Source organism: Desmodus rotundus, chromosome 6, assembly GCF_022682495.2.
Source record: "Desmodus rotundus isolate HL8 chromosome 6, HLdesRot8A.1, whole genome shotgun sequence".
Lineage (NCBI taxonomy): Eukaryota > Metazoa > Chordata > Mammalia > Chiroptera > Phyllostomidae > Desmodus > Desmodus rotundus.
The window spans coordinates 39,818,831-39,837,639 of NC_071392.1; the positions used below are offsets into that span (position 1 = coordinate 39,818,831).

Sequence of the window (18,809 nt, forward strand, 5' to 3'; positions counted from 1 at the left end):
AATATTAAAGTGGGAACAGCTTGAAAATTGATGATGGATAACACTATGTATAAAATATATGAATAAGTATTGTTTAAAAGCTTTAGCTCTTTTTAACTTCTAAAAGATTTCTCTTCTTCCATTTCTTTTTCTTTTATATTTTGCTAAGTTTCTATACTTTATGTTGTCCATTTTTGTTATTAGATCCATCTTTGCTAATGTAATTCTTTTTATGTTCAGTGTATTTTATTACAAATTCAAAATATTTTTGTCAAAAATTCAGAAAACATTTTAAGCACTTGTTTAAGGTACAGCAAATATTAAATTTTTAAGATATATATTATTATCACCATTATCTAAGAAGATTGCAGTCTTACAAAAACTGGAAACTCATTCTTATAGAATCAAAATTTGTTTATTGTTTTTATGAATATATCATTATAATCACTTAATGGATTATTTGCTTATAGAAATAGGAATAATTTTCTCTCTCAGAGTTTACATTTTTCTGTGTGTAGCACATATGTGAAATTATTTTCCAGTGTCCTTTACTTCATAGAACATGCTGTGTGGTTAAACTTATTTCTGAGCCTCAGATAATAACTGCATGTTAACCATCTAAATGGTTAGTTAAGTCTTTGTATTCCATTTACTTAATTGATATTCCACTTAACCACACAACTTGTCCTTATTATCTGCTACTCCTGCTGACAGACAAATAATCCTTTCTGTGAAATTAAAATGTTTTACATGGATTATCTGGCCTCTGCGGAATTAGCAGCAAATCACTTTGCAATAATTATTTTATTTTAGAAACTATGGTGATTTATCCTTGGCCATAATATTGTGTATCTGTATTAGTTTCTTCCACTTATTTATCTGTCAGTGAAGGAATTATTCTGGATATATTACAGTTGAGATAACAATGGTACTCTCAAGCCAATAACATGGTATCATCTGAACATGGAGTCCATTGCTTGGAAACGAAATTAAAATCCAAAACTCATGTGATTAATTAAGTCAGTATAGTCAAGTCTGACCTCAAGGAGGAAAGAACGAGGCGAAACTCCTGTTTCTGCAGTAACTGATGTCTCCTAAGAACTCTAATACCAGTAAGAGAGAATTTTGCTCTGGAGGAGCTCACAAGTGGGTGAGACAGGAATAATTATAAACACATTAAAATGCAATGCCAAAAGTAATCAAAGAAATTCATTAAAAAAGTGATTTGGAGTGCAACTTAGATTTTCATCTCTGTAGTAAAACGGTACAATCTGACATCAGTCTCTTAATGACGTCTGGCTGTCTCTCACTGTGGTGTTCAGGTCCTTCAGTGACCCTAACCCAACTCAGGCCTCCAGTTGCATCCTTTACTGCACAGTCCCGGCCTCATAGTGCACTCCTACATTTCTCTTCCCCCTTTACTTGTTTAGTTTAACCCCATTTTCTTTTCTACAACCCGACTTCTTTTTATATCTCTATACATGTTGTTCCTAGAGTCCCATCCCTGATCATATGATTCTTATCCATCACTCAGAACAGAATACAAACACTACTTTCCACGTGAATGTCTTCACAAAAGCAGCCTTTCTTTATTTGGTTCTCTCAGGGAACTTCGATTGATCTATAACAATATCTATCAAATCTTATCTTCTTTCAGAATTTGTTTTGCATATCCTCTTTTTAAAAAGCATTACAATGTAGGCAACTGCAGGCTACTTCTATATAAGTATGCCCTGTATCACCTAATACAGTGCCTTGCATGTAGTACATAAAAGGCATTTGTTAAATTAAACTGGATAACTGGGTAAAGATCATAGGTACTAGAGCTATAAACAAGTATCAGAGTAGAACTCAGTCATAAATAAAAGGAAACAAGTGGTGGGGGAAAGCAGGTGTCCAGTAATTATCTAGACCAGGGGAGTCAAACTCATTTTCAACACAGGCCACATCAGCCTCACAGTTGCCTTCAAAGGGCCAAAATAATTTTAGGACTGTATAAAGGTAACTACTCCTTAGCTGTTAAGGAGTTGAAATTACATTCGGCCCTTTGAAGGCAACTGTGAGCCTGATGTGGCCCCTGGTGAAAATGAGTTTGACACCCCTGATCTAGGTATGAATGGATACCTCTGCTGTCCCACCCTCTTACCTATGCTGGTATTCTCCATGGACTTTCTGAAGTAACCACTTAAGGGCAGTTTTTAGATCCCCGGAAGATTTGTTGCCTGGGTGATGCCTGCCTGCATCATGGGGATGGAGTAGGATGGGCAGGCAGTGTGATGTTCCAAGCCCTAGTCACAGGAATATACTTCTAAATGTTAACATCTAAGCATAACTTATAATAATATATTATTTTTAAAATTTGTAATCTATTAACTCCTTGATTCTGTTTTTTAAAATATCCACGTATGGAGTGTTTATTATATGCCAACTCTAGTTCCAAGGGCTTATGTGTATAAATCATTGAATCTCAGCTATTCCCCTCAGCAGCGGAAACTTTCTTACCTTGTTTTTACTGAAAAGCGTAGATAATGTATCCAAATTCATACATCTAATGAAAAGTCTAGGAAGATTAGCTCTAAAACTCATCCAACTTCTACAGCAGGCTGTTTCCAACCAGAGAAGACAATTGTAAAGAAGAGACAAAAGAATAGGCTATTTGTATTAACATTTACCCAATTGGAATGGCTGCCTTCTACTCTTTTCTTCAGCGTGCGAATCTCTTCTGCGTTCTGTGCTATAAAGCTGTAGTCATTCAACATTTGAAAAGTTAATCTGTCATTGTTTGGGGATCAGTTACTTTTCAGAAACATATGTCTGTCGCAGAATTCAGTATTGATTATATAAATGCTGCCAGACATAACAACTTCCCAGAAACATAAATATTATATTGCAATAAGTAGTTTCCCAGGTCCAAAATAATTTTCTCCTTCAAAAATATGTAGAAAGTGTAGAAAATGTAGAAAAAACTAAAGAGGCTGATTTCAAACACTCTTATGAAGAGTTTGCCTCCTGTCCATTCTCCAAGCTTTAGAACTTGATCCAGGTTTGTGTAACTGGGAAAAGTTCTGTCCTATATCAAGATATTGATTCAGTTACTTAAAAAATGACTAACAGAAAATGTATATATATTCAATATGTGTGTATATTCATTCATATATGTATAGGTATATATTTCTGATAAACTTGTAGTAGCTAAATCAGTTGGTTAGGGTAAGTCTGGCTTATAAGGTTTCCAGTGACTGAGGTTCTATAACAAGTGACATAATACCACATGGGAGATAGCTGACATACTCAGATTACCCAAATCAATAATGTTATTGGTGAAAATGAAGAATGGGTCTTTTATTTTACAGAAAAAACTAAATGGACCTTTTGGCCAAGCCAATACTTGCCATTCGTTGGGTTGTCCTCATCTGTACAATTAAAGCTGGGTCAAGACCACCGCATCCACAGTTGAGAACAAACAAAAAAGGAAAAAATTAGTAGAAGGCAAACAGAATGACCGAAAAAATTATTTATATATATATATATATATATATATAAAACTTCTGATCAAATGTTATTGCCTAGAATTTCATCATAATACCTCACCATGCAAGAGACTGAGAAGTACAGTTTCTCTTAGTCAGTTAAAACTCGAGGAGTGCTATTACTGGAAGGAAGAAGAAAAAGCATGTACTGAAGTGCTGTCCATGTTCCTCTGGCAGTGCAGTCTCTGTAAACTTCCTTCCACACATGAACATACTCACCTTCTTCCCATAGGAGATAATTCAAAGCCCCATTAAGTTAGTACGTTCAGCTCAATATCTAGTATTTTTGGGTCGCACGCATTTCTGTGCATGTGGATATGATTTTTCCTCATACGGCTACTTAAAATACAGCAGAATACCAGTTACTTTCTCTGTACGATTCTCATCACTGCCCAGATAACTAGAATACAACGCTGGTGTCTTCTGGATGACCTCAATAAAAACTGCCGTGTGTAAAAAGAGTGAGCAGTCACTGGTCCACGGCACTTACTACAATCCAGCAGGCAAGAAATGCAATGACCCCCTATTCTTTGCATGAAGTAAGTTTCTTAGCCCATCAGACCATGCCCAATCATGTTAGCTCTGTAACTCTTTCTGACACATCTGAAGGGTGTGCTTGGGAATAAACAGCTTTTGTAGAATGTTATTTTGAGTGCAGGTTTAGAGCCCGAAGTTGCTTTATAGTTTACAACAATTATAAGATTTCTGAAGAATAAGGTTGTGGTTTCTTTGGTAAAACAAACGTCAACAGCACTTGGTTCACTTCTCATTATTTTTTTTCTAGTGAGTCTCTTATGCAAGCAATCTTAGTCCTGAGATTTAGTCTAGAAATTACTCTTAAGCCCAACATCTTTTATGTATTTACTGGGTTATGAATTTAGTCTACTTTTCTCTCTCTCATACTGAAGGTGGTTTGCTTGAAGACATTGCTGAAAACACAAAATTTGATGTTATAATAGTAGATCTTACTTATTTTCTAATTGTTCATCTGTATCTCATGCATAAGCTGCTAGGTACTCAGCACAATTCTGCCCTCCCATTCCATGATGAAGTTTTGTTTTTACTATTTATTGAATTTGTTGGAGTGACATTGGTTAATAAAGTTACATACATTTCAGGCACACAACTCTACAATATGCCATCTGTATATCATATTGTGTATCTATCACCCCAAGTCAAGTCTCCTTCTGTCACCATTTACCCTCCCTTTACCCTCTTCTACCTGCCCCCTCCCCCTTCCCTCTGATGGCAGTCACCATACTGGTGTCTGCATCCCTGAGTCCTTTTTTGTTTCCTTTTCTTAATCCCTTCACCCTTCTCACCAAGCCCTTGGGTTTTGTTTTTAGAAACGAGTGCCTAGCCAGGGACTGCAATTTTCAGACGGCCTTTGCATCTACAGAGTACTTAATGTATATATAGTTAAATACCTTTTTAAATCACAGTTCAACAAGCGATGCAGTGCACCTTAAATATCATGTGAAGTAGAATTGTAGTTCAATAGAGTCCGTCCAAGATACACCCACAGTTCATTTTTGATCAGAGGAAAACATTTTTATAAACATTTATTATCACCCTTAACTTTGGCATTCAGAAAGGATGTGCCCACGTTGTAGGCTGTCGATTCCACTCCGTTCTCATATCACCCAAAATCTTATGGGAAAGCAAAAGGGACATCTAAACTGAGCTCTGACTTCTTGTCAAAACATGTATCTTTTATTATGCATTGTTCTGAAACTGACCATTTTAGGGAGTAGCACTGTAAGGTTATTAATCCTTTTTACTATTTGATCTTCCATACTTCTGAGCTTATATAAATAATGTACCAGTTAAATGCCACAATGGGATTTTTTAAACAAATTAATTAATAATATCACAGAAGTCACAGTATTTAATTGTCCTAATAGTAGATATCTCAGAAGACTTCTTAATGTTTTTATATATAAACCATTTAAGATTATATGCTTTATTAGCCATTTTCAACCAGTGTGCCACAAGAATTTTTAAAGCATACAATATTTAACTATTTAGTCCAGGGCACTGGCTGCTTTTCCCTTAGATCATCAAATAAAAAAAGGATATCCACCAATACAACAATAGCTGTTTGGTAGGAATGAAGCAAAATTATACCTATGTTTTGTTGGATTGTCAAAAAATGTATTTTTGTTGTGCCACAAAATTTTAGTAATTAGCTTATGTGTGTCATGAAATAAAAAGGGTTTAAAATTACTGTGCTATAAGAAAATGGAATGGTCCAGCTTATACTGTAAATTATGACCTCTTTTTCCATCTTTAAAGATTGATACAAATTTTATGGAGCATGGTAGTGCTGACCACAGTCGATTTCAATTGGCAATTATAGTGAAAACAAAAATCCTAGATAAATGTGATATGCAAAGAATTCAGAATCTAATTTAAATGTGACTTTCATCCAGCTTTATTAAATAATTTATCAAATTCATTGGTTAGCCACTTTTCACTCACAGTGGCTGGCTGACAAAGCTTAAAATTGTACTGTTGGTAAAATAAAAATTGCTCACACGGCCATATCCATGTTTAGAGAGCAAGTTAAAAGGTTAGAGCTGCTGAGAGGCAATACATCATAACCAGCACAACATACAACTTTGCACTGAAAGTGGGATGTAACTTATTTAATATTTTAATTGTAAAGTGAAAAGTCTACCTTGGGAGTCAGATATTATTCAGGAATAGTCAGAAGTGCCCTGACACGCCTACCAGCATGCTGGTTGCTTAATTCCCGTTCTGCCACAAAGGACGTATTGATACCCGTCTCACTGGCTCAGAGTTTCTGCAAATACAAACTGAAAGAGTCAAAACAAATTTACCATTTTATTTGCATTGACTACCTCAGGGACTAGCATAGTTGGAAGAGTGCTATATTTAAACTTACTATTTCACCGAAACATGATTAGCCATTTAAAGTGAATAAATCATTTTATAATATAGTCACTAATAAGAAGGAAGTTTCTCAGTCAAGGAGAAGCTCCATAGTATGTATTTTTTGACATATCCTAATTGGCCTAATTATCTCAGTTGACTAATAAACCTGACTGTCAGTAAAGTTCCCCATAACTTCCATAGTTTCTCAATAAAGGGCAAAATAGATTGGAAGACATGAGTCATATGAATTATAATTAGAAATTTTCTCAAGGGTCGTGAATCTAACCACGTTAAGGACAGGACTTTATTCAGCATAAAATTATCTTCTAATTCATCAGCATTTATTGTTCTCCATTAAGTCTAAGGGGTGTGTGTGTGTGTGTGTGTGTGTGTAAAGCTTTGTGAAGTGTTTTAAGTAGAGTTTTAATTAGAAAAAGTGCAAATTACATTTAAAATCAATGCAGTTACACCAAGTTTTTCTTCTGACTACTGACAGGGGTAAAGGCTCTAACACACACAAAAGATTCTTGAACCTATACTTGAATTACTTCAAATCACTTAAATAAATTGAAGGAAAACAGTTTTCATGGAGTTTTTAAATTATACTTTAACATTTTAGTTATAATTTCAAATTCCAATATCAAATATATTACTAATAAGGTTAAAAATTATGCTATTATATGATAACAATCCAAAAAAAGACAACGATCATTTTATAGAACAAGTTAGTATGACTTTGAATGAAAATATGATTAAATAATTGAAAGCATAATTTCCTTGAGTGGCAAAGGAAAAAAAATATGGCATTAAAATTGTATATCATGTTTTAACATTGTTGTGGGTAAGTAGAATGTGTCACTGATGTTTTTGACTTATTTTAAATACTATTTGTATAGCTTTCTAATGTTTTAGTGTAATCCCTCTAATTTTTAATGTAACTTTAATGCCCCCCTCTTTTAAAGCTTCTCCATGGGTTGATAACAGCCGAACTCCAAACAAAATTGACCTGTATGACGTTCGCAGAAGACCATGGTAAGGATTTTAGGTAGTTATGAAAAGACAAAATAGACAAAAGGAGCTTATTTTTTTTGTTGCTGTTAAAAAGTTGGAAGACATCTTTCCATTATCAGGTATTTAGAGGGCTCAGGTATTTTTAAAATTTTAATCAATGTATAAGTTAAACGTAAATGAAGATAAGTTCACATGGGAACAATAATGAATATTGTTGAAATTAATTATCAAATTCATTTCAAATGGACTACTTAAGTTTTATATTCAATTTTATCTTCAAAACTCTTGTAGCTTGTGGGGATTTCTATTGAAAGCCCTCCGGTTTGCTTGGGGACAGCTCTCCCTGGACAGCTAGCCTGAGTGGAGGTAGCTCGGCTCTGGCAGAGTGCTAATGAGAACTGGGCCCCAGCTGGAAGAGCTGTTCCTTGTTATAGTTACATTGTTTAGGTTTGTTTTTCCAAAAAGGAATATTATTTGTTTCTTACTACCAAAGCAACTCATTTTCCTAACATAAAACTAAAACAATTACCTATAACTCACAGTTTCACAACTGATATATTTTGAGTTTTGTAAAAAATATATTTAATGTGTGGATGTATCTTTTTTGAATGAGTTCACATTATATAAAATACACTGCTTTTGTAACCTACTTTTTTCATATCAATACCTTTGAGTACCTATTCATAAGAGACACACTTAATGTCATTTTTAAAGAATGACTATGAAGTAACTTATTTAAAAGTCCCCTATTATTGGACATTTAGATTATGTTTTAACTTTTGCTAGGGTTCAGACAAATTCTAAGTCATGATGGTTGATTCAAGTAAATGAATTTAAAGCTTTTAAGATGCCTTGTTAAATGTTCCAGTAGCAATTTATATGATTACCAACCATGTATAATAGTGCAAGATACTAGTAATCCACATACTATGCTCGTTAATATTTCTCCACTGTGGTGGCTGTCAAACAGTGCATTGTTGAGTGGTGGCAAAGATGATGGCTTCACATGGTTTGGGTTCAGGAACCAGTTGTTTGGGGGAAACTAAGAAGCTAGGTGCCAAACAGAAGAGGCAGACAACATTCTATCCTCCCATCTCCCCACCAATGGGTACATCTGGACCATTTGTTAATGTGCTAGACATGAGCTAGATTTGCTTTCCATGAGAATATCCCAGCAACCCTTTCCCTGACCTTATAGAGACACAAACTTGGGTGCAAGTTATAAACTGTTTCATGGACATGTAGTCCTGAGTAGGTACTAAGTGGGCTGGATGTTGTCCGTGAACTAATTGACACGTTATCTGGCAGCCTTTTGAGAAGTTAAATTTAGATTCATGAATAAAGAAGCATCAGAGAAAAGTAGAAAGTTGAGTTCAGGTTCAGCCCTTTCAGGTGGAGAAATTAGGTCCCTGTGCTCAGTCACTCTGTGGCGAGGCACCATAAACTTTGGGGTCAGTCACCTGCAATTATGTTGATCTCCTGTAATTCCTAAACTATCTGAGTAAGGCTCTCTTACAGTCTCATTTAAATGCAAAGGTTCTAAATCTGTAGGTCTGGGTTGAATTTGGGGATCAGATTAAAGGAACTCTCCAAGTGATTCTTAGACTATCAAGTGTCTGAGATACTGTCAAGTTTGAGAGCCACCACAGGGAACTCTTGGAAATAAAATTATATATTCTCCTGTTTAATTTCTTTACTGTTCATTTTATTTCTCTTCTGTTGATGTTCCTAGATGATTTACATGTACTTTTGTGTTTAGTTTTTACATTTAAAAATATGACATAGCCTTATTACTATTTGTTAATATTATTAATGCATAGAATGTGCTTTAAAACATGTGGTCAACAAATTAAAGTTCAGGTTTGTTTTTTTTTTCCCCCTGGAGAATGTCCTTCCAGAATTAAAGTTCTTTTTCTCTTAGTATTAAAACACATTTCTTTATCTTTTTAAATAAACATCTGAGAAACATTATTGAAACACCAAGCCCCTGACATATCTACTAGTATGTTAAATATAGCTTTTTAAATATTGACAATGGAAAACTACAAATGAAAGAGCAGAGAATTGTTGACTAAGAGAGAATGGTAGTAGGTCCGTTTGGAAAATACTTTATCTCAGAGATCAGTAAATATCAGATTAACAAATGTCAATGTTTGATATTTTGAAAGAGAAAACATGTTTATTTGGTATTTGTTTCAGGTACATCCAAGGAGCTGCATCTCCTAAAGACATGCTTATTCTGGTTGATGTGTGAGTAGTTAAACAATACATATTTACTTGAGTGCTGAGAATGCAGGGTGAATTCATAAAGGTAATGTGCTGGGCCTGAGAAGTGATGGCGTACTAGGGGCAAAAGAACAAAGAGTGATCATGATTACTTTTATATCCAGACAAAGAAACTGTATTGACAGCAATAAATACACAAAAATCCTTTTATTGAAAATGAGAAGAATCTATGTTGGAATTAAAAATGATGGCATGGCTCTAAAGTATGAACTTTTGAAAATTTATTCATTTGCTTCTAATTTTTGGCTTTACAATTAAAATAACTTTAAAGTACAGGGTTGCTAAAAACTAAACAACTCTTGCTACCTGCCCCCCACCAAAATGAGAATCATTTAGTTAGCACCTAGTGATTAAAGATTCAAATAACTTTGAGGGTTTGGTCCACAAAATAGGTAAAGATTAAATGTAAAAACTAGGGAATTTTCAGGGAAATGCTACTGTATAAGAAAGAATTCAGGAGTTTTTATATTGGTCATTTTATGTGTTGCATTGCTTCAAGTTAAGGGGTGTGTGTGTGTGTGCATAGGTGTATATAATCCTCCAGTGAAGCTGAAGATGAAATGGTGAAGCATAGAAAAGAATATATCCTGCTACAGAGATTTGTTTCCAAGCGTAATACCAATGAATAAAAACAATGTATAAAATGCTTTGATTATTTTCCCTGAGAAAAGCCAGTATTTTGTAGGCAACTAAATCCATACCACAGGCTTACATCAACATTTGAAAATTTCTCCATTTTAACCTAAAGTAAATAATTTCAAAACCTTATAACCTAGCCTGAGAAGAGAAGATAAATGAATTTGATAAATGTAACTTAAATATTAACTCGCATTTCATTTGTTAAAATGCACTTAAGCCACATTTTGTATTAAATTATTTTGGAGTCTATAGCATACTTGAATCCTTGATATTCTCCTTAAGTATAAATCTATATGGTAATTTAATATATTATAATCCTATTGGATATTTGATGATTTCCAGAAACAATTGCTCATATTAAAATATTTAGAACCCACATGGATATCTCAAAGTTGAAAATTTATATAAAGTTAAAAAATGTCACTTTCAGCGTAATTATTGAGTGTCTCATCACATATACAGTGTTGTAATAGAGACTCAAAGATGGTTAAGATGTGTTCCCTGGTCTCAGAGATAAATCAAATGTATTAGTGGAACTAAACCATATTTACGAATAACTAAAATAACATAGAAAGTAATAGACTTTAGATATGCCATAGAGATAAAAGAGTCCAAGGAGGGAGGGCATTTTGATTTAAAGTGTCAGGAAATACTTCATTAATAAGCCAAATTAGAATTTAACTGCCAGGCATGGGAGGAGAGAGGAAAGAGAGTGGAATTTCTGGTGGAAGAATTGACAGAAGCAAAGTGGCTTAGGTAAGGACATTAGGAGCAACTATCTCAAGGAGGTGGTGGACGGATGCAGAGAGGATTATGAAAGCTGTTGAATAAAGGGCTATTGAGATTGTTGGGTATTTAGTTGATAAGTGTGAACTATGAAATGTTGTTCACCTGTTAGTATGGGGAAGAGAGGTGGCTAAGAGCTGGATGTAGTGGCTTTTACCCTACTGCAGGGTCTTTAGGTAAAGAAGGCCTAAGCCAGAGGGAAGAGAGGCTGGAGCGGAGGGCACTGCCTTGGGAACACTGTGTAGTGGAATGAATGAGGAAGACTGTCTGAAAGGGTAGGAAGATTGAGAGGGAGGAGGAGATTGGGTGACTATGATGGGTGGTACCATGAGCAAAATAGGAAAGAAAAATATGTTTGGGAGTAATGTTTGTCCTTTCAGATATTGAGCCTATAGGTTAACAGTCAGTAAAGTGTACAAGAAGGAGAAAGCTGGGAGCTAGAGATGTGGAATTAGGAGTAACTTGTCTTGAATTGGGCCCCACAAATCAGTGAGGTCATCAGTGAGGATCATAGAATGTGTAGCGATGAGACAAATGTCGACTAAACCCCAGAAAATATCTACTTTAGGATACAAAACGGCATTTTGTCCACAAAAAATCTGTATTATCATAATTGTTATGCTGCTTTATAATTATCAGTTTAATCAAGTCAAACTGAATTCCCTTAGCAGTGATTTTATCTGTTAACCTAAAGAGGCTGAAAACCCTCCTTCTGACTTGGCTAATAACTAAGCTGGTGTTCAGTATAGGTTTCCTGAATAAGTGAGCATGCCATGAGTATCGATATTTTCTTAAAATTGCCATGTGACTCTTAATTTTTATCTTTGTGTTTAGAAATATATATATTCTGATGGTATGAAAGAAAGGTTTCTTTATTTATACTCTATTAGAAATATGACTTTTTTTTACTCCTGATTTTTTAAAGACAAAATTATTTGAATGTTATATAAAAATCTAGAGCCAGTGCACAAACTGCCTTTATTCAGGGTGTCCTATTTTGATCGCATATGTGGTCATTAATGTGCACGGACCCATCTTTTCACAGGAGTGGGAGTGTTAGTGGATTGACACTTAAACTGATCCGAACGTCTGTCTCCGAAATGTTGGAAACCCTCTCAGATGACGATTTTGTGAATGTAGCTTCAGTAAGTATAAGATGCCTTCATTTTTTGGTGAATTAAACCAGCAGTTTCTATCTCATTCTGCCTGTAAATACTCCATAGTGTTTTCTCATAATTAGGCTGAGATATATCTAACCTATTACATGCTATCTCACTGGGCTGTTCCGATCTTGTTACTAATTCTCCTATATATCTACTCCAAGGTCATTTTGTTTTGGGGGATTTTAAAAAATATTTTATTTATTTGTTTGTTTGTTTATTTTTAAGAGAGTGGGGAAAGGAGGGAGAAAAACTCAATGTGTGGTTACCTCTTACACGTCCCCTACTGGGCATGTGCACTGACTGGGAATCAAACCTGCAACCCTTTGGTTCGAAGGCTGTCACTCAATCCACTGAGCCATACCAGCCAGGGCAAACCAAGGTCCATTTTGAATGTCTAAGGTTTTACCCGTGATTGAAGTAATTGAAGTAATGAATTTGAAAGAAAAACATTACACATATTCTTCACTCAGAGAAGCTTGAACTGGTGACATAAACCCTTGTGCTCATTGATACCATAATAACTCCTAATAAAAGTTTGTTTTTTTAATCAATTTAACAAGAGAACCAATGATTGTTTGAATGTGTTTAAGTTTTATTTCCCCAGAACCACCTTAGACCTTCCCACTCATAGTGTACTGAACTCTGAAAGGAATGAAACAAAACAAATTGAGTGTTACCGTGTCTCATTTTAATTCATAGAATTTAGGCAAAAAGAAAAGTCATGGCTGTTTACTGATGGACATAATTCACAGTTGAAATGAATATATTCATAGAGGTGAAGGTGAGGGAAGAGGAATTTGCGTATTGAACATAGAAGAGTGGGTCTGTTTCTGGAACCACGGGGAGGAAGAATTTAAAGCTAGTGGCCTGCCATGTATTCTCTGCCTTCACTGAGAGGGAAACCCTGAGGGCAAAAAGAAGGCAGGGGAATGGGTCATAATCCCTTGTCAACCAGGGCTCCAGGTAACAGATTAATGATATTTACTGAGAGAAAGAGGCTTATTCCTAAAATGCTTCTTGTGTGATATCCCTGGCTAAGAGTAACTACAGTAAATAGAACCCAGGATCAACAGAGCAAGACTCCCTGAAAAAATGTCTGTAGGTGATAGAACTCCCTGGCTAGTAAATTGGAGATATTCCATAGATTAAATAGTCGTGCTATACAAGGAACCCCACAAACCTTTCTGAGACCACTTTTCATCTAGGCAAGAGGGGTACCTCCAATATAGTAAGAAAAGACCTGTTCTATATTATCTAGAGCTGCCACACAGAATAATACAGACTGGATAGCTTAAACTACAGAAATAAATTTTCTCATAGGTCTGGAGGTCAGAAGTCCAAGATCAAGGTGCAAGCAGAGTCCATTTCTCCTGAGTCCTCTTTCCTTGGCTTGCAATGGCTACCTAGTTGCTGGCTCTTCACACAGTCCTCTCCCTGTGTGTGCACACCCCTGGTGTCTTCCTGTTCTTACAAGGATACCAGTCATATTGGATAATGTTGCTAACCTAACCGCCTCAGTTTAACTTAATCACATACTTAAAGACCTTCTCTTTAGCTACTGCTACATTCTGATTTGCTGGGTTGGCACTTTAACATATGAATTTCAGGCAGACACAATTTAGCCCATAACACCTGGGCTCCGCCCTCCAGATCTTTTTCCTCTTCTTCTGAACCTTTAGAAATCCTTAGCTTGTCTGTATCCTTGATATTGTCTGGTTAAACTTTATACTACAAAAGATCTATGATTCATGTCAATCTTATTTTACGTTCTGACCTGGTGTGTTACCACTTACTCAACAAAATGCATGCTTTATCTCTCAAATAAAATGATGAGAAAAGCTTCATTTCTACATAAACATTGTTCATTAAGAAGGCATTGTAATGGTTGATAACAAAATATAATCTTAGACATAGTACGAGAAAGTAATATTAAATTCAGTACAGATTTGGCATATCTAATGGAATTTATGTAAAATAAGCAGGTATTATTATGGTTAGTTTCTTAATCTTTTTCCTGATCTTCACTCATGGATTCAAACGGAAGTAGTAAAGTTGAACACAATTCCAGGAAACACTACTAGTTAAGCACTAGAGAGGGCAATGAGGCCAGGGAATAAACAAAGGAAGCCAATAAAAGGACCTTAGTTCAATTTAGAACAGCTAACTCCTATCCTCCTTAAACTATTACAGAAAATTCAAGAAGAAGGAAAACTCCCAAACTATTTTTATGAGGCCAGTATTATCCTAATTCCAAATTCAAGTAAAGGCACAACAAAGGAAAAAAACTACAGGTCAACATCACTGATGAACTTAGATGCAAAAATCCTCAACAAAATATTGGCATTCCAGATACAGCAATACATTAAAAATATCATACCGCATGATCAAATGGGATTTATCGCAGGGATGCAAGGATGGTACAATATTTGCAAATCAATAAACAATACACCACATAAACAAAACGAAAGACAAAAAATCACATGATCATATCAATAGATGATGAAAAAGCATTTGATAAAGTATAGCACCTGTTCATGATAAAAACACTCAGCAAAGTGGGAGTACAGGGAGCATACCTCAACATAATAAAGGCCATATATGAGAAACCTACAGGCAACATCATACTCAACAGGCAAAAATTAAAAGCTTTCCCCCTAATTTCAGGAACAAGACAAGGGTGTCCACTTTCACCACTTTTATTCAACATAGTTTTAGAAGTTCCAGCCACAGTGATCAGACAAGAAAAATAAATTTAAATACATCCAAATTGGAAAGGAGGAAGTAAGACTCGTTATTTGCAGATGACATGATAATCTACATAGAAAATCCTATAGTCTCCATCAAAAAACTACTTGACCTAATAAGTGAATTTGGTAAAACAGCAGCATACAAAGTCAATATTTAGAAATCAAAGGCACTTTTTGTAGTCCAGTTTACTATAGCAATGAGAAAAATAAAGTATCTAAGAATATACTTAACCAAGCAGGTAAAAGACCTGTGTTCAGAAAACTACAGAATACTGAAGAAATTAAGGAAGATACAAATAAATGGAAGCATATATCATGTTCATGGATTGGAAGAATTAACATCATTAAAATGTCCATACTACCCAAAGCAATCTATAGATTCAAAGAAATCCCTTTTAAAATAACTATTACATATTTCACAGATTAAAAACAAATATTTCAAAAATTTATATGGGACCAAAAATGACCCCAAATAGCCTTGGCAATCTTGAGAAAGAACAAAGTAGGGGGGGATCACAATACCTAATATCAAACTATATTACAAGGCCACTATAATCAAAATAATCTGGTACTGGCATAAGAACAAACATAGATCACTGGAACAATAGAAACACAGAAATAAACCCAAGTCTCTGATCAATCAATATTTGACAAAGGGAACAGGAGCATAAAATGGAGTAAAATAGCCTCTTTGACAAATGGTGTTGGGAGATCTAGACGGGTACATGCAAAAAAAATTTTGTTGGTGGGAATGCAGACTGCTGCAGCCACTGTGAAAAAAGTATGGCATTTCCTGAAAAAAAATGGAACTGCCTTTTGACCCAGAGATTCCACTGCTGGGATTATACCCTAAGAATTCTGAAACACCAATCCAAAAGGACCTATGCACCCCAATGTTCATAGCAGCACAATTTACAATAGCCAAGTGCTGGAAACAGCCTAAGTGCCCATCAATAAATAAGGGAGACTATGAATGCAGCCTCCCTTATAACATGACTCTCAAAAAACTATGGTACGTTTACACAATGGAACACTATGCAGCAGAAAGAAAGAAGGAGCTCTACCCTTTCTGACAGCACGGATGGAACTGGAGAGTATTATGCTAAGTGAAGTAAGCCAATGGGTGAAAGACAAATATTATATGATCTCATCTATAATAGAAATTAATCAACACAACAAAGGAGCACAATAGAACAAAAGACATGGAAACAAGGAACAGACTGACAATGACCAGACTGGAGAGGGCAGAGGGAGAAAGGGGGAAAGAAGGGGAAGGGTCTAGTCAAGAACACATATAGTTGACCCATGCACACGGACAACAGGGCAAGGGTTGACTTTGGGGGAGGTAGGGAAGTAGAGTGCAATGGGAAAAAATTGGGACAACTGTAATAGAACAACAGTATTTTTTAATGCAAAAACATAAAAAAATAATAAAGATCTTAGTTCAATTTGAAGGAGCATAAGCCTCCTGAGAATTTGAGAAGCTGTATAGAAAAAAACTTCAGTTATTCTGCCTGAAGACCAAAGGAGCTGAGGTTTTAAGTACCAGCCTCGCCCATCTGTGAGCAGAACAGACTCTGGCCACAAGAGGGCGAGCTGAAACAAAAAAGTTGCTGGTGATGGGAGTTAGAAATGTGGCCAGTGGCCCCTGTATTCAGTCCCTGAACCTTAAACATGGCAACTGGTCGTAATTAAAATCAGACAAACAAACAATACATCAAAAATGTGGGATGCTAGAATTAGAACCAAGCGCATAGTTTATATTCATCTTTACTCTCTTATAATACCCTTCCTAATTTCTCTGTAGCCTTGGCGAACGCTTGTGCTGCTGATAGCTTGCTTGGCGGGATGAACCAAACTTTTATCCCAGAGGTCTCTGAATCCCTGGTCTCTATGTCTATTCAAATGGGGGTCCTGTCACAGTTATCACCCAGCATGGAAGTTATTGAATGAATCCCTGAGTTCTATGCATAGTTCTTCCTTCCTGCATTAAGTAGCAGCAACAATCATGATAATCTCCTTGTCATCCGAAGCCCTGCTTTTTTTTTTTTCTTGAATGTTGGTCTACTGGCATGAGAAGCCCAAAATACCCAGATAGTAGCTGTAGGTTTATGTTCAGTGAAATGCTTACTATGCGCCTGGGAAGAGCACCACCTCATCTGACATGCACACACAAAGTCCTGGAAAACAGAACACTTATTTCAACAGAGTAAAGTTGCAGAGTTAGGAAATACACATTTCCCAGTGGATCACTTTGAGTTTTGATGAGAGGGGACATTCCTACTCCCTTCCCTTTGTTCCTACATTCATGCATTCCACCTGCTGGGGGCAGAGCTAATGTGGGGAAGAGAAACCTGATTTGTAGTATTTGCTAATTTTCATAATATAAAGACTATTACCATGGTCAATTTCAAGATATTTATGTGAAGTCAACTGGCTTAAAAATTCTTAATATTAAACCATTTTTTCATGAGTATATGAAAGCTGGTACCAGCACATCAATGGACATAGTACCATAGTTGAAAGTACATATTGCATCTTGAAGCACAGTGTTCCAACTCAAAGACTGTCTTCTCCAGGATGGAACCTAACTGAACATTAAGAGACTATTGTAATGTTTAATCATGTGGCAACTTCTAGTGATGTAGTGCATGGTAGAGCCAGTGGATCCTGGAACATGTTCATTATTGGATCTCATTTATCATAATATAGGTGCCTGGTTTGAGGAGATGATATGCAGGATTCCATGGTGATATCCCACAATGATAAATCAGGCAGTAGGATGAGCCCAGAGGAAGGAGGCATTGTGAACAGGAAGGGACTCTCATAACTGGAATATGTATCAATAAAAGAAAACCAAAATTTATCCCACTCCCCCCAGAGGGGTAAAATCAAATGTAATCTATTTGATATCAAGTTGTGGGTTGTCTTTTTGAAAAGTGATACTATATTGAAGACTCAGCATTGGGCAGTTTCCAATGGCTTAGTTATTCACCTGTGGCAATAGCTGCATCACACTTGGTGAGAAAGAGCCCATGCTTTCAAGCCCATGTATATCCTCTTTCTATATGCTACCAAGCCACTTCATTCACGGGCTCATTTTGCAAGTGCTACAGTTGCCATGTACAAAGACTGGATAACTTCCGATGAACAAATCATCTCTTCCACCCAGCAGTTCAGTACCTCCTCTGTGATGGACGCTCTCTAGTGATCATGATATGAGACAAAAAGATTTGCACATTTCATGCACACACCTAGAGGTACAGCCTCAAGTTTTTCCGCCAGAACTCTTTGCTTGGGGAAGGTCTTCTGATCTGCGCCTTCAGGGGCACTGGCTAACCAGCCAAGCCTTTGCCAGTGTGCAGGAGTCCGGGGGTTTTCTCATCTCAGGATACTTCCTCCTCCACACCAGGTTGATGACCAGGTATAATTTGCCTCAAGATGTCTCAACATCCGTTCCCTGGCATGTTCTCTCAGTATATGCTGGTTCACATTAGGTAGATCTTGCACCTTTTCTGTAGAACATTCATTCTCTTTTTGTTTTCCTGGGGCAGAGACTACATTTTCAGCTGGGTTATATTGAGACTTAACTTATACATTGCCTAGCGCTGTGAGGGGAGATGGGATCAGATCTTAAGGAGAAAGTGTCATATTTCACCGTCTTTAGGAATAGAGAAACTGCTGCACTCCAGGGGAAAGTGGTTGCTCTGCCTGTCCAGAGGGAATTCTGGCAGTTCAGTGTTCTCAATTGCATCCACTCAGATGTCCTC

The 18,809-nt window shown here is 36.1% G+C and overlaps 1 protein-coding gene across 7 annotated transcripts in view; it reads left to right on the forward strand.

Annotated features, from left to right (window-relative positions):
• The window catches only part of CACNA2D1 (calcium voltage-gated channel auxiliary subunit alpha2delta 1), a 457,573-nt gene that overhangs the window by 324,017 nt on the left and 114,747 nt on the right, over window positions 1-18,809 (forward strand). For all 7 annotated transcript variants that reach the window (XM_053926392.2, XM_053926394.2, XM_053926393.2 and 4 more), the window contains exons 8-10: window positions 7,370-7,439; window positions 9,618-9,668; window positions 12,175-12,274. In XM_053926392.2, coding sequence (XP_053782367.1) covers window positions 7,370-7,439; window positions 9,618-9,668; window positions 12,175-12,274 — 221 coding nt within the window. The remainder of the gene's footprint in view (window positions 1-7,369; window positions 7,440-9,617; window positions 9,669-12,174; window positions 12,275-18,809) is intronic.